The sequence below is a fragment of the Bufo gargarizans genome, chromosome 2 (genome assembly GCF_014858855.1).
Source record: "Bufo gargarizans isolate SCDJY-AF-19 chromosome 2, ASM1485885v1, whole genome shotgun sequence".
Taxonomy (NCBI): Eukaryota; Metazoa; Chordata; class Amphibia; order Anura; family Bufonidae; genus Bufo; species Bufo gargarizans.
In genome coordinates this window covers 707,161,247-707,182,466 of record NC_058081.1, presented here as the reverse complement: position 1 = coordinate 707,182,466, position 21,220 = coordinate 707,161,247, and the positions used below count along the sequence as shown (strand labels likewise).

The 21,220-nt window shown below is 48.2% G+C and overlaps 1 protein-coding gene across 3 annotated transcripts; it reads right to left on the bottom strand.

The window, feature by feature from the left end:
* Positions 1-311: 311 nt before the first annotated feature.
* Positions 312-19,823, bottom strand: RCC2 (regulator of chromosome condensation 2). Of its 3 annotated transcripts, none has more exons than XM_044278640.1 (13): positions 19,699-19,823; positions 17,349-17,627; positions 12,202-12,295; positions 11,887-12,030; positions 6,158-6,289; positions 5,984-6,072; positions 5,789-5,903; positions 5,520-5,686; positions 5,170-5,350; positions 4,979-5,084; positions 2,867-2,939; positions 1,697-1,774; positions 312-1,514 (listed from the first exon to the last, which is right to left on the bottom strand). In XM_044278640.1, exons 2-13 carry the CDS (start codon positions 17,601-17,603, stop codon positions 1,410-1,412), a joined length of 1,539 nt encoding a protein of 512 aa, XP_044134575.1. In that variant the 5' UTR covers positions 17,604-17,627; positions 19,699-19,823; the 3' UTR covers positions 312-1,409. The 3 variants fall into 3 exon arrangements, with proteins under 3 accessions (XP_044134575.1, XP_044134577.1, XP_044134576.1); XM_044278642.1 differs by lacking the exon at positions 19,699-19,823 and adding an exon at positions 19,515-19,617; XM_044278641.1 differs by lacking the exon at positions 19,699-19,823 and adding an exon at positions 19,480-19,616.
* Between the last annotated feature and the right edge of the window lie 1,397 nt (positions 19,824-21,220).

Here is a 21,220-nt window from a genome sequence, read left to right as displayed (position 1 = left end):
ATTCCTCTCTGCTATCCTGACAGTTTGCTGCAATTAATCAGCCCTCAGGCCACAATTTGACCTACGTCGATACACTGTAACAAACCCATCAGCGGTGAGTATTATTAGGTCTGTGCAATTGTTTAGTCTCTGGATGTTAACAAGAATGCTCCAACTCACTGACAGCAAGCAGAGATGACTGCAGAAATATACTAAACCTGCAATTGGCAAGATATCCCACAGAGAATCTTATTTTAAAAGCGCTAAGCCACCCGCCCACCTGTTGTTCGCTAGCTCCGCCTCTTGCGACATCGGACGCAGACTCCACAACATACACAAAGACGTATTTTATTTAAACAATGACCTTCAGAAATATAAAACTCAAAAACAGAAAGATACAACATGGACCCCTGAACCTTGTGACCTTGCGCAAAATGATTTCAGAGCAATGTGGGGAGACACAATGGCGAAATAAGCTGCCGCTGACCCCACACGCGGCGCAGCCACAGGCGGGATCAACTCAAAGACAAACCTGTACAGTTAACGTTCAGACAGCGCCGGACGCAAATCATAACCTAAGAGCAGAACTTCCTGCTGCCCGCTAACAATGGAATGGTCGCAAGTAAATGCAGGACATCGGGGACAAAAAAACGGAAAGGTCGCATTATTGCCATTTGCAAGAACCCTTAAACTTTCTGCACGGACAAAATGGTGGATGAGCACTAGCTTCAAGTGAAGTGACAGCTCATCTTACTGATGATGCTAAAAGGGGGAGAGGAGACATTAAGTTTTTTTTTTCCTTTATTTCTAACAAGAAAACTAAAATAAGGAGCTTTATAATGGGTTTTCTATGTAACAAGGCTGGTAAACGCACGGGTGGAGTGTGGACCGGGCCGTGCGCCGACCACAACCACGTGTAAGTGAAAGGCACCAATAGTGCAGCACTGCTGGAACAGAGCCCGCTCACGCTGCCAGTAACACTCGTATCGCAAGGCACCGATTCTGGAAACTCACAAAGGGTTTGGATTGCAGTTCAGCGCCGGGCGCACTCTGCTTTGCATCAGGCGGCACCGTGCGGTGAAGCGGATGGGGTGGGATGGGGATTGGGAAGGAACTGAAGCAGCAGCATACGGCAGAGTAAAGGGAGTAAAGTCAGGTCCCGGAGTGGTCCCTCACGTTTCCATAGAAACATAACCACCATGGAAACACCAGATTTTAAAAGTTTTTTTTTTTTTCCTGGAAAATTGGAGGTGGGAGAAAACTTGAGGAATGTGTTTGAGGATTTCCAGTCCCCTTGGTTTAGGTTCAGCTGCCTCGCCCCTGTCAGTGCTGGAGCCACCTGCCACAGTGGAGGGCACTGCAGGGGTCACTAGGGGTGGATGAGAGGAGTGGTTGTTATGTAGTCTCCTCCCAAACCAGAAAAAAGCACATCACAGGGTGCGAGGGTTGTACTCCGGGAGCTTCTTCAGCTTCTCCTTGTCCTGTTCCGTTTCATCTCGGCCCACAATCAGGGTATGCGAATAGCCCATGGCCACCTGGAGAGAGGAAAGAAACCGGAACGTCAGGGAGTCAAAGATGAGGAAACAAAGCAGATTGTCAGAGGAGAGACGAGAAACCGAGACATCAGGGGGCAAAAGATGAGGAAACAAAGCAGATTGTCAAAGGAGAGGAAACAGCACAGACTGACAGGGGTACAGTGATCTACAGGGAAACTCACCTGTTCTGAGTAGATGCTGTCTAATGTCTTCACCTCCTGAGCTGTGGTGGAGGACTTGGCCTTGTTGTCCCCATAACCCTGTAGAGGTACAATATAATACATTAAACAGGTTTTCTGGTATTTAGATATGGATGGCCTATCCTCCAGATAATTCATCAATATCAGATCAGCAGGGGTCCGATTACAGGAACTTCATCCGATCACGGGAACGAAGAGACCGTGGCACTCCGTGAGCGATTAGGCCTCTTCCTAGGCCATGTGATGTCATTGTCAACTGTCACATGGCCTAGGTGAAGCTCAGCCCCATTCAAGTCGATGGGGCTGAGCTGCGATAACCAGCACAGCCGCTATCATATGAACAGGGATATGCTTGGTCAGCTGTGAGGATGCCGCGTCACTCACCGGCTTCCACAAACAGCTGACCGGCAGGGGTGCTGGGAGTTAGACCCCTGGCCAATCTCATATGGATGACCTATTCTGAGGATAGGTCATTAATATGTAACTCACGGAGAACCCCCTTTAATGAACATTAGGAGATATTAGGACCCATGCTAAGATGATGTGAACATCCTACACCCAGGATTCAGGAGCTGTGCAAGAAAAAAAATATAAAAAATCTCCAAACTACTGTGCTAAGGGAGCACTGGGGTCACCGGAGGACCATGAATAGGCAGCCGAGAAACGACCCCAGTGTTCACTTAGCGAGGGTCATTTTAGGACCACAATGTTGAGCAGATTTACAGATAAAGTCAACATTCAGAGTTGACGTTACAAACTAGCTAGTTTCCCCATTAGCTGTATTTCACTGCTGCCACGTACTGGTTTAGAGTCAACACATTGTAAACTCTGCTATTGAGTGTTGTGTTAGATTAAACCTTCACTTCATACAATCACTACCATACGGTGCCTGGCACAAACTGTACTGTTCCCACAACGCAGCTCAGCAGAGTGCACATTACTAACAGGACCACAGCTAAGGTGTCCGGGGCCTGCACCCGGTTGACGAATCCCATATGGTCGGCAGCAGATCTAGATGTGACTGGAGTGTAAGACATAATGTAAATGCAGAATAGTCAATGCAGCTCCGGAGGAGACCACAGTGTAAGACATGAAAATACCAGATAAACACTTCGTAGATTAATTCATGCCATGTCTTGCCGACTGACTCACCAGCTCTCCAAAGGTTGGCGAGGGTCCCCAGCTGATTGTGCTCTCGTCAGCTGCCACGATAATACTGCTTTTTCTATAGAAAACAAGGCCAAGATTATAAGCAACCTTATAATAAAGATGCTACAATTAGATGACAATTATTAAAGCTCCTATTACAGGCCAGATAATTGTTTAGTATTGAGCCCTATACCACAAGCCTGTACATACAGCAGAGCATGGAGGAATAATGGAGTTCAGAGAGGGTCAGCCACCAAACTGGCCATCACTGACAGCACTAACTCAGCCAAAACAACATGAACACTGGGGGTTCCACTTTCCAGTTGTAACAGGGACCCAGCTGCATTCCACTACCTGCTGCCGTTCCGACATGGCAGAGAATGCCGATCAGCGTTAAGGGGATCATCACTGCAACCAGCGATTGGCGGAGCACCAATCCCATATACCATCTGCCAAGTCAGGACAGAAGGAAGAGGCATGAATCCTAGCACTGTCGTAACTGCATTACCAAGAACTGGACGTCCCTCCAAAATTGATGAAAAGACTAGAAGAAAACTGGTCTGAGAGGCGACCAAGAGGCCTACAGCAACATTAGAGGAGCTGCAGGAATATCTGGCGAGTACTGGCTGTGTGGTACATGTGACGTATTCCCGTATTCTTCATATGTCTGGGGTAGAGTGGCAAGACGAAAGCCTTTTCTTACCAAGAAAAACATCCAAGCCAGGCTACAGTTTGCAAAAACACATCTGAAGTCTCCCAGAAGTATGTAGGAACTGGGGCCTTAAGCCTCATGCCCACGTCCGTAGATCATACCAGTGTATCACTGTACTGTGGCGGCAGCAGGAAGCGCACGGCGTCATAGCAACCAATGACGCCGTGCGCTCCTGCACGCAGAAGAAATCCAGGCCGGTATCACACGGTCCGTGTTTCACAGACGTGTGCATGAGGCTTTAGTCAAGCTAGAGGGAATTATGAACAGTTCCAAATACCAGTCAATATTGGCACAAAACCTTCAGGCTTCTGCTAGAAAGCTGCACATGAAGAGGAACTTCATCTTTCAGCACGACAACGACCCAAAGCATACATCCAAATCAACAAAAGAATGGCTTCACCAGAAGATTAAAGTTTAGGAATGGCCCAGCCAGAGCCCAGACCTGAATCCGACTGAAAATCTGTGGGGTGATCTGAAAAGGGGTGTGCGCAGGAGATGCCCTCGCAATCTGACAGATTTGGAGTGTTTTTGCAAAGAAGAGTGGTCAAAATGTGCCAAGCTGATAGACTCATACCCAAAAAGACTGAGTGCTGCAATAAAATCAAAAGGTGCTTCAACAAAGTATTAGTTTAAGGGTGTGCACACTTATGCAACCACATTATTTTGTGTTTATATTTTATCTTCCCTCCATCTAAAAGATTTCAGTTTGTTTTTCAATTGAGTTGTACAGTTTACAGGTCACATTAAAGGTGGAAAAAGTTCTGAAATGATTTATCTTTGTCTCATTTTTTACATCACAGAAACCTACCAGGGGTGTGTAGACTTTTTATATCCACTGTATATGTCTCTCTTAGGCTACTTTCACACTAGTGTTTCTATTTTCCGGTATTAAGTTCCGTCATAGGGTCTCAATACTGGCAAAAAACTCTTCCGTTTTGACCCCATTTATTGTCAATGGGGACAAAACTTAACTGAACAGAACGAAGTGCTGCAAAACGAGTTCCATTCCGTTCCCAAACCGGAGAGCAAACAGCAGCATGCTGCAGTTTTCTTTCCGTCCTGAGATGCCGAGCAAGACCGATCCGTCATAACCCACAATGCAAATCAATGTGACAAATGAAAACGGATCAGTCCTCTATTGACTTTCAGTGGAGTTCATGATGGAGCCGTCTTGGATATGTTAAAGATAATACAACCGGATCCGCTCATAACGGATGCAGACGGTTGTATTATCAGTAACGTGTGAAAGTAGCCTTAACAGATGGCTGGGGGCTGCACAGAATGGATCAAGGGCCGCAGGTTGTGCACCACTGCATTAGGGATAGAGGAGGTCAAATACATCATATTATTGCAAAAAAAAAAAAAAACTCCCATTGGGCTCAGCAGCCACATCTGGAACTCACCCACAGGCCAGACTGCGAACTTTCCATCCACATAAATCCTGCACACTTTTGGGGTACATGGTGGAATCACGTGATGTGTTTGTTGCTCCCCAGAAGAACAGTCCACCTACAAACCACAAAATTTGTTAATGGCCAGAGACCCTTATAGACACATTTCTAATACCCTTCCCACACCATCCAAGGGCACTCACCCATCTCGCTGACAGCAAAAGAGCAGGTCGCTCCTGCATAGATCTGAGAGGCGCCGCGTCCGGGGAAATCAAATAGTTTCACAAGTCGTGGGACCATCTCGTCTTTTTGCTCGGTGTGTCCCAGTCGGCCGTACCCACCAAATCCCCAGGAAAAGACGCGTTTCTGAGAGTCCAGAACCAGCTGTGCACATAGAAACCATAGCAAGTTTGAGACAAAAGTAGCATATTAGGAGTTCTGAAAAACGTTCAATATAATTCTTGTGGCGCAGTTCACTTTGTTCCTGCTAGGTGGCAGCACATGCCACAGATCACCAGGACAAGACACAAAAGCGTCAGTGTTGAAGTCTCACCGTATGGTTGGCCCCGCAGGCTATGTCCCTCACAACCACATTGGTCACTGGAAGAATCTGTCCGTCCTTTGTCTTTTCAATAAAAATAGCGATTCGGCGCGGTATAAGTTCGCAGTCGTACTCAATCCGCTGAGCCCGTGCTATGTACTTGCCGTCAGAGTTGTGACCTGTTCAGAGGCAAATGAAAAAAATGTATCGATATTAGATACAATCTAACCTCATGAGGAATGCATATTGAGGAGAGTAGTACAACAAGTGATAATACTTACCCAACTGTCCATACTCGGGGCATCCGAAGGAATACAGGTTCCCTTTGCAGTCCATGATCATACTGAACTCTGCTCCACATGCCACCTTAGTGATCGGCTGCCCGTTATACAAAATCTGGGAAGAAAATGCATGTATTCAGTACATCAGGTCACGAGGTCTAAGTAGGGGGTCGGTGCGTGCTGCTGGATACTCACCTGAGCTGGACTGGACACAGCGTCTGTCTTATTGCCCAGGCCGAGCTGACCCATCTTATTCTCTCCAAATGCATAGACTGATCCGGTCTCTGCAGAGAGCATGATGGCTGATTATATATACGCACCCTGCATGTATATACGGGACACAGTCCAGACACAAGCGGTGGTTCGTACCTGTCAGTGCCAGTGTGTGGTTCCTCCCGCAGGACGCGTACACGAACACTTCATCCTTAAGACTCTCAATGGGCTTTGGGGCATCCAGCCTCTTGATATCGCCGTGTCCGAGTTGGCCCTTTTCATTTCGGCCTGAAATTTGATTATTATTAATATGGATGTTTACAAGATTCCAACGCTTCAGGTTTCCATTGGGTGAGATGTAAAGGACTAAATTGGTAGCATTAAAGAGGTATTCACATATCAGACAATGGGAGCATATCAATAGGATATGCCCCCATTTTCTGATAGGTGTGGGTCCACACCTACACCGAAGGTGGTGGCCAGAGGACCCCGGTTTTCTGGGGTCCAGACATCACCAAGTGCTCTCCCCATAGGATTGAATGGAAGCACACCGTGCTTACACGGCCACCGCTCCCATTCATTTCTATGGGGCCCGACGGAAATAGCCGAGCCAGAGGATGCTCAGTGCGCCCTCCACAATCTTCAGGGGTCCGCTCTCGATGTAGAGCCGCACCTATCAGACAATGGGGGCATATCCTAGCGATATGCCCCCTTTGTCTGAGATGGGAATACCCCTTTAATGCAACCCCAGCAATTTAACCTAGCGCCCCCCCATCATGCTGTTCCCAGGAGCTTAGAGATTTCACAAGACCCCATAGCAAAACTTAGTATGCCCCCACTCATGTTGAGATTTCTGAAAAATTTATGATTTTTGTTCTGAAAATGTTTTATAAAAAAAAGTTTCCTTCCAAGTCACCCACTGTGAAAAATTGTAGCCGATTCAAAGAGCGCTCCTTCTGAATATCATAATTGTCAGACAAAACTGATAGAATCCTAAACCTCTGTTTCTCCTCATACACTACGCACAATTGTCTGCGTGCAGCCCCCATTAGAGGGAGCTCAGTGCATAGGCATTAAAGGGGTTATCCAATTTCTCAAACCCCCACCACGTGTAAGGGCCCTCACTTACCCCACTCCGCTGCTGCGTCTACCTGCACACGGATGAAAATACCTGGTGTCGGGGGGAGCAGCCAATGGCAGGCGGGGATGGGGACAAGCCTCCCTAGTGTCACCCGCGATGCTAGGGAGGCTGTTCCCCGTCTGCCATTGGCTATTCCCCCAACATTTTCATCTATGTGCAGAGAGAATCAGCATCAGCGGTGCGGGGACCAGGAGCGGGGTAAGTATATTACCAGTGAGGGGCCCGGCAAGAGTGTGAGTGAGTGTGTGTGTAAGTGAGTGAGTGAGTGAGTGTGAGTGTGTAAGTGAGTGAGTGAGTGTGTAAGTGAGTGAGTGAGTGTGTAAGTGAGTGAGTGAGTGTGTAAGTGAGTGAGTGAGTGTGTAAGTGAGTGAGTGTGTGTGTAAGTGAGTGAGTGTGTAAGTGAGTGAGTGTGTGTGTAAGTGAGTAAGTGTGTGTGTAAGTGAGTGAGTGAGTGTGTAAGTGAGTGAGTGAGTGTGTAAGTGAGTGAGTGTGTAAGTGAGTGAGTGTGTAAGTGAGTGAGTGTGTAAGTGAGTGAGTGTGTAAGTGAGTGAGTGTGTAAGTGAGTGAGTGTGTAAGTGAGTGAGTGAGTGAGTAAGTGAGTAAGTGAGTGAGTGTGTGTGTGTGTAAGTGAGTGAGTGAGTGTGTAAGTGAGTGAGTGTGTAAGTGAGTGAGTGAGTGTGTAAGTGAGTGAGTGTGTAAGTGAGTGAGTGAGTGAGTAAGTGAGTGAGTGTAAGTGAGTGAGTAAGTGAGTGAGTGTAAGTGAGTGAGTGTAAGTGTGTGTAAGTGAGTGAGTGTGTGTGTAAGTGAGTGAGTGTGTGTGTGTAAGTGAGTGAGTGAGTGGGTGTAAGTGAGAGTGAGTGAGTGAGTGGGTGTAAGTGAGAGTGAGTGAGTGAGTGGGTGTAAGTGAGAGTGAGTGAGTGAGTGGGTGTAAGTGAGTGAGTGAGTGAGTGAGTGAGGGGGTAAGTGAGGAGTGAGTGAGTGAGTGGGTGTAAGTGAGTGAGGGGTGTAAGTGAGAGTGAGTGAGTGGGTAAGTGAGTGAGTGGGTGTAAGTGAGAGTGAGGTGAGTGGGTAAGTGAGTGAGTGGGTAAGTGAGTGAGTGGGTACGTGAGTGAGTGGGTAAGTGAGTGAGTAAGTGATTCTCGTGAGTAAGTGAGTGAGTGTGTGTGTGTGTAAGTGAGTGAGTGAGTGTGTAAGTGAGTGAGTGAGTGTGTAAGTGAGTGAGAAGTGAGTGAGTGTAAGTGATGGAGTGAGTGGTAAGTGAGTGAGTGAGTGTGTAAGTGAGTGAGTGTGTAAGTGAGTGAGTGGTAAGTGAGTGAGTGAGTGAGTAAGTGAGTAATGTGAGTGATTGTGTGTGTGTAAGTGAGTGAGTGAGTGTGTAAGGAGTGAGTGTGTGTGTAAGTGAGTCGATGTGTGTGTAAGTGAGTGATGTGAGTGTGTAAGTGAGTGAGTGTGTAGTGAGTGAGTGAGTTGTAAGTGAGTGTAAGTGAGTGAGTAAGTGAGTGAGTGTAAGTGAGTGAGTGTAAGTGTGTGTAAGTGAGTGAGTGTGTGTGTAAGTGAGTGAGTGTGTGTAAGTGAGTGAGTGAGTGGGTGTAAGTGAGAGTGAGTGAGTGAGTGGGTGTAAGTGAGAGTGAGTGAGTGGGTGTAAGTGAGAGTGAGTGAGTGAGTGGGTGTAAGTGAGAGTGAGTGAGTGAGTGGGTGTAAGTGAGAGTGAGTGAGTGGGTGTAAGTGAGAGTGAGTGAGTGGGTGTAAGTGAGAGTGAGTGAGTGAGTGGGTGTAAGTGAGTGAGTGGGTGTAAGTGAGTGAGTGGGTAAGTGAGTGAGTGGGTGTAAGTGAGAGTGAGTGAGTGGGTAAGTGAGTGAGTGGGTAAGTGAGTGAGTGGGTAAGTGAGTGAGTGGGTAAGTGAGTGAGTAAGTGAGTGAGTGTGTGTGTGTGTGTAAGTGAGTGAGTGAGTGTGTAAGTGAGTGAGTGAGTGTGTAAGTGAGTGAGTGTAAGTGAGTGAGTGTAAGTGAGTGAGTGTAAGTGTGTGTGTAAGTGATGTGAGTAAGGTGAGTGTGTGAGTGAGTGAGTGAGTGGGTAGTTAAGTGATGAGTGAGGTGAGTGAGTGGTGTGAGTTGAGTGTGTGGGTAAGTGAGTGAGTGGGTGGGTGGGTAAGTGAGTGAGTGGGTGGTGGGTAAGTGAGTGAGTGGGGGGTAGGTAAGTGAGTGAGTGGGTGGGTAGGTAAGTGAGTGAGTGGGGTGGGTAGGTAAGTGAGTGAGTGGGTGGGTAGGTAAGTGAGTGAGTGGGTGGGTAGGTAAGTGAGTGCGTGGGTGGGTAGGTAAGTGATGTGAGTGGGTGGGTAGGTAAGTGAGTGAGTGGGTGGGTAGGTAAGTGAGTGAGTGGGTGGGTAGGTAGTGAGTGAGTGGGTGGGTAGGTAAGTGAGTGAGTGGGTGGGTAGGTAAGTGAGTGTGATGGGGTGGGTAGGTAAGTGAGTGAGGGTAGGTAAGTGAGTGAGTGGGTGGGTAGGTAAGTGAGTGAGTGGGTGGGTAGGTAAGTGAGTGAGTGGGTGGGTAGGTAAGTGAGTGAGTGGGTGGGTAGGTAAGTGAGTGAGTGGGTGGGTAGGTAAGTGAGTGAGTGGGTGGGTAGGTAAGTGAGTGAGTGGGTGGGTAGGTAAGTGAGTGAGTGGGTGGGTAGGTAAGTGAGTGAGTGGGTGGGTAGGTAAGTGAAGTGAGTGGGTGGGTAGGTAAGTGAGTGAGTGGGTGGGTAGGTAAGTGAGTGAGTGGGTGGGTAGGTAAGTGAGTGAGTGGGTGGGTAGGTAAGTGAGTGAGTGGGTGGGTAGGTAAGTGAGTGAGTGGGTGGGTAGGTAAGTGAGTGAGTGGGTGGGTAGGTAAGTGAGGTGAGTGGTGGGGTAGGTAAGTGATTGAGTGGGTGGGTAGGTAAGTGAGTGAGTGGGTGGGTAGGTAAGTGAGTGAGTGGTGGGTAGGTAATGTGAGAGTGGGTGGGGGGTAAGTGAGTGAGGTGGGTGGGTAAGGATGAGTGAGTGGGTGGGTGGGTAAGTGACTGTGAGTGGGGAACGTGAGTGAGTGGTAAGTGGTAATTGATGTGAGTGGGTAAGGTGATGTGAGTGGGTAAGTGAGGTGAGTGGGTAAGTGAGGTGAGTGGTAAGTGAGTGAGGTGGTAAGTGACAGTGAGTTGGGTAAGTGAGTGAGTGGGTAAGTGAAGTGAAGTGATGGGTAAGTGAGTGAGTGGGTAAGTGGTGAGTGAGTGGGTAAGTGAGTGAGTGGGGTAAGTGAGTGAGTGGGTAAGTGAAGTGAGGGGTAAGTGAGTGAGTGGGTAAGTGATGTGATGGGTAAGTGAGTGAGTGGGTAGGGTAGTGGGAAGTGAGTGAGTGGGTAAGTGAGTGAGTGGGTAAGTGAAGTGAGGTGGGTAAGTGAGTGAGTGGGTAACGGGAGTGATGTGGGTAGGGAGGAGGGGGTAGTAGTGGGAGTGGGGAACGGGAGTGAGGGGTACTGAGTGAGTGAGTGGGTAAGTGAGTGAGTGGGTAAGTGAGTGAGTGGGTAAGTGAGTGAGTGGGTAAGTGAGTGAGTGGGTAAGTGAGTGAGTGGGTAAGTGAGTGAGTGGGTAAGTGAGTGAGTGGGTAGTAGTGGGTAAGTGAGTGAGTGGGTAAGTGAGTGAGTGGGTAAGTGAGTGAGTGAGTGGGTAAGTGAGTGAGTGGGTAAGTGAGTGAGTGGGTAAGTGAGTGAGTGTGTAAGTGACTGGCCCTGTCTGCGTTTTAAATCTCGCGCCGGTCTTCAGTTGGCACAGGCACACTCAGAGGAGGATGCTCGCTCGGCCGCTCCATCCTCAGTGCGCCTGTGCCGGGTGTACATGTGACATCATCGGCGCACTGAGGAGGGAGCGGCCGAGCGAGCGTCCTCCTTTGAGTGCGCCTGCGCCAACTGAAGACCGGCGCGAGATTTAAAACGCAGACAAGGCCAGTCAGAGAACGAGCGCGTCCGCTGGCCCTGTCAATCAACATGAGGAGGGGGCGTCATTATGAATGGAGGATGCGGCTGCTAGAAGCAGGTAGCCTCCCCACCTGCTGCTAGAGAGGTAATTTGCATAATATAAAAGTCCGTTTTTTTATAGAACTACTGAACCAAACAGTGTAATAGCCATATATATTGAGAAATCGCAGCATAAGGATTGTAGGGAGACCAAAAAAAAAAATATTAGTTTAGTGGAGTGACAGAAGCCCTTTAATGCAAATTCAACTGAAAATCCCTTTGCACTGAGCTCCTCCTAGTGGCGGCTGACAGGAAACGCGAAGGACATATGTCGGGCAGAGATGGTAGTTCAGTGTCAAAGCAGTTGTGTGGTCTGCCTCTGCTGGTCCCAGATTCCATTTACAGTCAAAGTTGGGGCTGATGAACATGACTTTAAAAAATACTGATTGGATGCGAATCTATTGATTTCAATGGAGCCGAAAAAGATGTGGACAGCATACCATGTGCTGTCCGCAACCACGCGTCCATTCTGCGGACCCGCAAAAAAGATACAACATGTTCTATTCTTGTCTGTTTTGCAGACAAGGATAGAACATTGAACACACTCTGAAGTGAAAAAGAAAATGGCAGCGTGCACGCGGCCGGGATTCGCGATTTGCGTACTGCAAAACACATAAGGTTGTGTGCACGAGACCTTAAAGGAACTCTCCACACAAACTGGCAGCAATAGATTTAATTCACCTGTACAGTCAATGGAGGGGCTGTGCAGCTGCAGTACTCACCCCAACTCCACACCTTCCCCTCTGTGGTGATAAGTATACTGTGAGCAGAACAGGGCCCGGAGGCCACAGTTCGGACCTGTACCCCTGTCAGACAGCCGTATCGGTGAGGTCCCCACAGGTTCTGGCCCAAGTTACGATAAGCAGCTGGAGAAAGAAAATTACATCTGATTATATATACACAAATATGAATATAAGATGACTAGATCTGCTCCCTCCTGGCTGCACATTCACCATATATGAGCCCTAAACATTCTGGAGCAAAACCACAACTCCCATCATGCCCTGACAGGGGGCGGCTGTGTCCAGGGGGCTCACCTTGCGGTTTAGGCACTTCTTTCCGTCCAATCAAATCCCAGTTGGTTGCACCAAAAATCAACAACTGACCCTTTGCTTTAGAGCCTTCGAGTTTCTGGAAAGGAGGGGAAAAAAATAAATCAGATATAAATTAGACAACACCCTCCTGTTGCGCTGGACATGTCACTGCAGTAACACTGTGCAAGCGGGATGTGATCTATTAGTGACAGGATGAGCACTCAACTGGGGGCTGCCAGCTGTCCGCACCCCTGCATGTCCCGCTTCTCACTGCATCGCGCCTGCCATCGCTGAACCATCGATAACAAAAGGTGAAACAGGGGGCCGACGGAGAGGGAAGATGGGGTACGTAATGATTTTGGAGGCAGTGTGTGACATCTCTCCATGGGGGACCCTCAAGAGAGCATTACTGTGTGGGGATCACTTAACCTCCACAGTGCTAATGCCGAGTGTGGCTCGGGGTCACATTATACTGCAAGCAGCGGTAACCCCGAGCCACACTCGGGACCACCATGAGTTAATTTGAACGGCTCAGGGATGGATGTGGACAACACACAGGGTGCTGTCCGCATCCGCATTTCCAGAGTGCGGCGCGAACTTCCGGCCAGGTAGAAAATTGATGAAGATATCGTACCGACAGGGAGGTTAAGAAAATATCATTATGTGGGGGCACTTAGAGGGCATAAGTTATAGACGGGAGATTTAAGGGATCATCCTGCTTTGAGGGGGCACCACAACACTCTGCGGTGGGCACTAAAGGGGCATCATTACTGTGAGGTCCCAATATTCAATCGGTCAGAGACCGAAAATCCCTGCAGGGGTACTACTTAAAGGGCTTCTGTCACCCCACTAAAGTGATTTTTTTTTTTTTGGGCTGGTGAAATTAGTTATATTGCGATATATGAAAATATAATTATGTTACTTACTTTGATCCAGCAGTTTCTGCAAAAAACGAAGTTTTATAATATGTAAATTCGGTCTCTAACAGCAAGTAGGGCGTCTACTTGCTGCTAGCTGCTGCAGAAATCCGCCCCCTCGTCGTGTTGATTGACAGGGCCAGCCGGGATCTCCTCCTCCGGCCAGCCCTGTCGGCATTTCAAAAATCGCGCGCCTCTGTTGATTTGGCGCAGGCGCTCTGAGATGAGGAGGCTCGTCTCCTCAGCACTCCCTCAGTGCGCCTGCGCCGATGACGTCTTCTATTTCGGTGATGTCATCGGCGCAGGCGCACTGAGGGAGTTCTGAGGAGACTAGCCTCCTCATCTCAGAGCGCCTGCGCCGAATCAACAGAGGCGCACGATTTTTGAAATGCCGACAGGGCTGGCCGGAGGAGGAGATCCCGGCTGGCCCTGTCAATCAACACGACGAGGGGGCGGATTTCTGCAGCAGCTAGCAGCAAGTAGCCACCCTACTTGCTGGTAGAGACCGAATTTACATATTATAAAACTTCGTTTTTTGCAGAAACTGCTGGATCAAAGTAAGTAACATAATTATATTGTCATATATCGCAATATAACTAATTTCACTAGCCCAAAAAAAAAAAAATCACTTTAGTGGGGTGACAGAAGCCCTTTAACAAATTAAAAGATGTATACTTTATTAGATTATTAAAATATTGGTTTCGAGCAAACCATAAACCCCACAACACAAACTCTCAGGTGAAGCGCTGGTTAACTGCTTGATTATTCACATCCCTTCAACCTTGTAGCAAGGGGAGCGCGAGTAGCTACTCGTAACAACGCTAAGTAGTACCCCTACAGGGATTTTCGGTCTCTGACCGGTTGAATATTGAGGTTTACCTCCCGCGGGTCTCCACTAGGGCCCATATAGTATTGTTTATTACTGTGAGGTGACACTAAGGTAGGGGTGGGCGATATAAAAGATATCAACATAAATTCGGGCAACGATATAGATTTTATCTATATCGCGATAGATGACCACGGAGCGGTAGGGAATTGAAGAAGCTTCTCACTCACCGCTCCGTGTCCTCCCGACTCTGCACCGCGCTGCACTTGGCCAGGGCCTTGCGTTCACACATCGTCAGCGCGATGGAGGGCGCTGGCTGGGGTACATGATGATGGTGGCAACCTGGCAATGGCATGGGGCTGATGGCACTGGCTGGGGGGACATGGAAGATGATGGCCATGTAATTTATATACATACGGAAGAAAATAATATATTGCGATATATCGTTATATCGCACATGCTTCAAATTATATTGCGATATAAACTTTAGGCCATATCGCCCAGCCCTACACTGAGGAGACATTCGGATTGTGTTGGGGCACTAAAGGGATTGGGTGGGATTAGAGACGCAGTTTACCGTTAAAAACGAGTCGCAGAGCGCTACTGCTACAGAAGTACTTGAGTATCCCTGACTTAGAAAGTCAACACCTCAAGGGAGAGGACAAGCTCTAACACGGCTCTTACAAGCCGCTCAACTGGTTTTAATCCATTACCTGATAATTATAACTACAAAGATTTCAGAAGACATGAAATAATAAAATTACTGTGTTCAGAAAGTCTTCAGATCCTTTCACAATTTTGTTATATTGCTCTTTGTGCTAACATTAAAAAATAAAAAAATCAGTTCCCCCCCTATCATTCTGCACTTGGTCCAGCATAATGAGAAAGTGAGAACAGAATCTTTTGTAACTTTTTGAAAAGTAAACTAAAATCTTGCATTGACGTAAGTCTTCAGCCCCTTTACCAGTGATTCCAGTCTTCTAGGGGATGATGCCACAAGGTCTGCACCCCTGGATTTGGAGATTTTTTGCCATTCTTCTCTGCAGATCCTCTCAAGCTCTGTCAGGTTGGATAGGGGCCGTCGGTGGACAGACATTTTCAGGTGTCTACAGTGATGTTCCATTGGGTTCAGGGCCCTGGCTGGACCACTCGAAGATTCACAGAGTTGTCCCTAAGCCGCTCCTATGTTATCCTGGCTGTGTGCTTAGGGTCACTGTCTCGTTGGAGGGTGAACCTTTGGTTCATCGGAGCCCATACATTCTAATACTGTACGGAGACGGATCTCCGTACAGTATTATTCCAAAGTTTTGAACTAAGCGACACTGGATGAAACATCTGAAGATAGCTTCGGTCAACACTAGTCCAGAGCTCTGGATCAGGTTTTCATGAAGACTATCTCTGTACTTTGCTCCATTCTGTTCTCCCTCCACCCTGACCAGTTCCCCCAGCATGATGATGCACTGTACTGGGCAGGTGATGAGCAGTGTCTGGTTTCCTACAGATATGAGAATTAGAAATTGAGGCCAAACTCCAGGTAGCTTTAATGTGTCTTCTACTGAGGAGGTTTCTTTCTGGTCACTCTGCCATAAAGCCCAGATTGGTGGAAGCTGCAGTGATTGACCTTCTGGAAGTTTGCCCATCTACACACAGGATCTTTGGAGCTCAGTCAGAGTGACCATTGGGTTCTTGGTCTCCCTCCATTACTTAGTTTGGTGGGATGGCCAGCTCTAGCAAGAGTCCTGCTTTTTCCAATCTTCCTCCATGTAGGAATTATGAAGGCCACTGTGCTCTTGGGAACTTTCGGTGCAGCAGAAAATGCCCCCCCCCCCCCTTCTCCAGATCTGAACCTCCACACAATCCTGTCTCTGAGCTCTACAGGCAGTTCTTGGTTTTTGCTCTGATATGTATTGTCAGCTGCGAGATCTTATACAGACAGGGCTGTCTCTCTCCAAATCCTGTCCAATCCACTGAATTTACCACAGATGTCTCCAAATCACGGTGGAGAACATCTCGGAGATGATCAATAGAAATGGGAGACCCCAGAGCTAAATGTCAAGTCTCATAGCAGTAGGTCTGAATTCTTATGTCCAATACTTATGTATTTTTTTTAATAAGTTAGCAGAAGTTTCTAAACTTCTGTTTTTTTTTTAAATCATTTTAGCACATGGAGCGACATAATGTGAAGAATTTGAAAGGGACTGAAGATTTTCCGATTGCACTGTATATAGTGTGTCTCGGGACATGGGGGAGTGGGACTCAGATATTAAAGGGGTTATACAATGTCTCCAACAGCCCCCATAGGTAATATATTTACCCCGCTCCCCGCATGAAAACATCCGTTGTCGGGGGGCGGAGCAGCCAATGGCAGGCGGGGGACAGGGACGAGCCTCCCTAGCGTCACCCATGAATTTCAAAAGCAAAAAAAAAAAAAAAAGAGTTGGGGGAAACATGTCACCTGAGCCTTAGCGAGTTTTCCACGCGGGTGCAATGAGTGACGTGAACCCATAGCACCCACACTGAATACTGACCCATTCATTTTAATGGGTCAGGGATTAATGGGTCAGTAAATTTTTTTTTTTGCCCAAGCGTCAGTTCTGCGCTGCGTGACAAACGCAGCATGTTCTATATTCAGCGTTTTTCATGCAGCCCTGGCCCCAAAGTAGTGAATGGGGCTTCAGTGAAAAACGCATTGCATCCGGAAGCAAGGGCGGATGCAATGCGTTTTTCACTGACTGTTGCTAAGAGATGTTATTTGTAAACCTTCAGTTTTTTTTTCATCACGCGCGTCAAAAACGCATCAAAAAGCATTGCACCTGTGCAGAAAATAATGAACAACTAAAAGCAATTACAGACAAAACTGAGTGAACTTGCTTGCAAAATGGTGCGAGTTTCACTGAACGCATGCAGACCTAATCCGTCTGAAAGAGGCCTTAAAGGGCATCTGTCAGCAGATTTGTGCCTATGACACCGGCTGACCTGTTACATTGCGCTTGGCAGCTGAAGGCATCTGTGTTGGTCCTCTAGGTGTAATGACAACGCCCCCGTTGCTCCTAGAGATTCATTTGCATATATTAAAACCTCATATTTCTCAGTAATGCGGACACATATGAACATGGGACCAACACAGATGCCTTCAGCTGCCAAGCGCACATGTAACAGGTCAGCCAGTGACATAGGTACAAAACTGCTGACAGATGCTCTTTTAAAACTACTAACCTCACACAGCAATACAGACCTGCTTACATATCGCTGCTCCAGAACATAGGAAAGCTGGGGCACTACTTGTAAGGCAGCAGTAATTGCAGTTTTCCCACAACCAGAACTCTCCTGAATGCATTTTCTAGCTCCTGGACAGTAAATGACTATTCCAGAGTCACCCCATAACCCCAATAATACTTAGTCCTCACAATCTTCTCCTTGGTGTGCTCGGGCTCGTTGACTATGACTGCGGCTGGTGCCGGGGATTTGCCGCCCTTGCCTCCAGCTCCACGTTTGCTATTGGGCCCCTGGAATCCGTCAGAGCCAGGGCTCCCATCCAGATCATCGTCATCGCTGCTGAACTCATCTCTGTCTCTCTTCTTGCCCGCAGGTTTCTTCCGGCCTCCAGGACGGGCAGCGCCATTTCCAGGTCCAGCTCCATCTGTCACCTTCTTCCTTGGCATGATGAATGGGTCGGATGTGGGTCACTGTGGAAAGCAGGAGACTTAGGGTGAGACACCTGAGGAGCTTCAAACACTCGACAAGAACCCATCAGTTCCCAGACATCAACCATCATGATTCGACGTAGCCCAACTTTTACACATGCATGAACCCTAATACTATACCGCAGAACAGAAGCCACATTATAAACCAGATGGCAAGACATTTACATACAGATCCCCCCCATGTTACTCACAGACCCCAGGAGACCATGTATGTACCCCAAAATCTATAACTGTATGAACCCCAATCCTGTACAGTATTCATTATGACCAAGAATAACAGGCTTTAACAGGACTCATACACTGACCCCAGGAGACATTGTACCCCAAATTCAATACATGTATGAACCCCAGTACTGTACATTACAACCCAGATTACCAAACATTAAGATACATATCTCACCCCATTTAACTTACAGAACCAGTACTGACCCCAGGAGACCTTGCGCCCCATATTCTATACATATATGAACCGCAATGACTAGACATTTACATACAGATCTCCCACCAGTAACTCAGACACAGTCCTGTACCCCCAAATTCTATACAGGTATGAACCCTGCGGAGTCAATATAAGACCTCATGCACACAATTATCCTTTCTGCGGTCTGAAAATCACGAATCTACAAAATACGGATGCGGACTCTTTCTGCACCCATTGCCTTCAAGGGGTCCGCGGCCAAGTAATATGGATGCTGACAGCACAGCTGTGTGTTTTCCTCATCCATATGTCTGTTCCGCCAAATGACAGAATATGTCCGCAAAACGCAGACATCAGACCAATTGGAAAACATTAGGTCTGCAAGTAAAATGCGGATGGCACATGGACCGCATGCGTGATTTGGGGACTGCAAAAAGGACACGGTCATGTGTACGGGGTCTCACCCGGATGATCGGTCATTTACATACAGATCTCTCCCCCTGTACCTCTCAGACTGGTCCTGAACCCAGAGAACTAGTACCCCAAATTCTAGACATTTACAAACCTCAATATTGTGCAGCAGAGTCATTATAACCCGGATTACCAGACATTTACATACAGACCCCCTACTGTATCTCAGACTCATTGCTGACCCCCCAGCCACCTAGTACCCCAAATTATATACCTGTATGAACCCCAATACTGAGCAGTCTTTACATACAGATCTCCACCCATGTAATTCACTGACCCAGCCGAGACCTGACCTGTACCCCAAATTATTTACCTGTATGAACCCCAATACTGTGCAGCAGTCTTTACATACAGATCTCCACCCATGTAATTCACTGACCCAGCCGCGACCTTGTACCCCAAATTATACCTGTATGAACCCCAATACTGTGCAGCAGGGTCTTTACAACCCAGATATACCAGACATTTACATGCAGACCCCCTACTGTATCTCAGACTCATTACTGACCCCCAGCCACCTAGTACCCCAAACCCAATACATCTATGAACCCCAATACTGAGCAGCAGAGTATTTACACACAGATCTCAACCCTGCCCTCACAGACCCAGCGCTGACCTCACAGACCTTGTACCCCAAACTCTATACATTTACAAACCCCAATACTAGACGTTTACATACAGACCCCCCCAATGTAACGACTGGTCCTGACCCCCGGAGACCTTGTTCCCCAAATTCTGTACATTTTACAAACCCCAATACTGGGCAGCAGTCATTATAACCCGGGTGTCCATATAGACCCCCCACTAACTCTCAGGCTGGTCCTGACCCCAGGAGACCTCGCACCACAAATTCCCACTTCATAGAAGTCACAGCCCCTCAGCAGCCGCTCTCCCCCCACAACTCCTGGTCGCCCCCTCGGCTCTGACCCCGACAGCCCCCCTTACATGCAGTCGGGGTCCCCTCAGCCCGGTCGGGTCACCTGCGGCGGCCGGGTGCGTGCTGTAGATGGGCAGAGCGCGCCCTTTGTCCGGAGGCGCCGGGTGAGTGATGCGAACAATGGGCTGTGTGTCTCTGGGCTCCGGCACCACGTGGTTCCGCCCCCACCTCCCCTCCCCCCAAACATAGTGCCCGGAGAAGACAGCCCGGCACAGGAGGCCGCTCACCTGGCTTAATCCCGGTTACTTGTCCCGACACTCGTCTATCCGTCCCGACAAACAGCAACTCCGGTCACGACACAGCCACCCGGCACAACACCAAACACATGCACATGGGGGAGCAGCGAGACGAGATGAGCCAGAAAGACTACAAGTCCACAGCGACCTCTGCCGGTGGGAGGAACGAACTGCACCTCCATCAATAGGAGCACGGGGTGCAGTAACCTCACAGCGACCCCTGGCGGCAGGAGGAGGACAGTCACCCCACAAAGGTTCATTGACAATGAGAAGTGTGGCCGTCTGTCCCATCTTCCCGCCTTCCTGAGGTTGTATATATATATATATATATATATATATATATGGACAATGTGTCCTGATATATATATATATATACAGATATATGCAGTGTCCTGTATACACAGATATATGCAGTGTCCTGTATACACAGATGGATGCAGTGTCCTGTATACAGATATATGCAGTGTCCTGTATACACAGATGGATGCAGTATCCTGTATACACAGATGGATGCAGTGTCCTGTATACACAGATGGATGCAGTGTCCTGTATATACAGATGGATACAGTGTCCTGTATACACAGATGGATGCAGTGTCCTGTATACACAGATGGATGCAGTGTCCTGTATACACAGATGGACGCAGTGTCCTGTATACACAGATGGACGCAGTGTCCTGTATACACAGATGGACGCAGTGTCCTGTATACACAGATGGACGCAGTGTCCTGTATACACAGATGGACGCAGTGTCCTGTATACACAGATGGACGCAGTGTCCTGTATACACAGATGGACGCAGTGTCCTGTATACACAGATGGACGCAGTGTCCTGTATCCACAGATGGACGCAGTGTCCTGTATACACAGATGGACGCAGTGTCCTGTATACACAGATGGACGCAGTGTCCTGTATACACAGATGGACGCAGTGTCCTGTATACACAGATGGACGCAGTGTCCTGTATACACAGATGGACGCAGTGTCCTGTATACACAGATGGACGCAGTGTCCTGTATACACAGATGGACGCAGTGTCCTGTATACACAGATGGACGCAGTGCCCTGTATACACAGATGGACGCAGTGTCCTGTATACACAGATGGACGCAGTGCCCTGTATACACAGATGGACGCAGTGTCCTGTATACACAGATGGACGCAGTGTCCTGTATACACAGATGGACGCAGTGTCCTGTATACACAGATGGACGCAGTGTCCTGTATATACAGATGGACGCAGTGTCCTGTATACACAGATGGACGCAGTGCCCTGTATACACAGATGGACGCAGTGTCCTGTATACACAGATGGACGCAGTGTCCTGTATACACAGATGGACGCAGTGTCCTGTATACACAGATGGACGCAGTGTCCTGTATACACAGATGGACGCAGTGCCCTGTATACACAGATGGACGCAGTGCCCTGTATACACAGATGGACGCAGTGTCCTGTATACACAGATGGGCGCAGTGTCCTGTATACACAGATGGGCGCAGTGTCCTGTA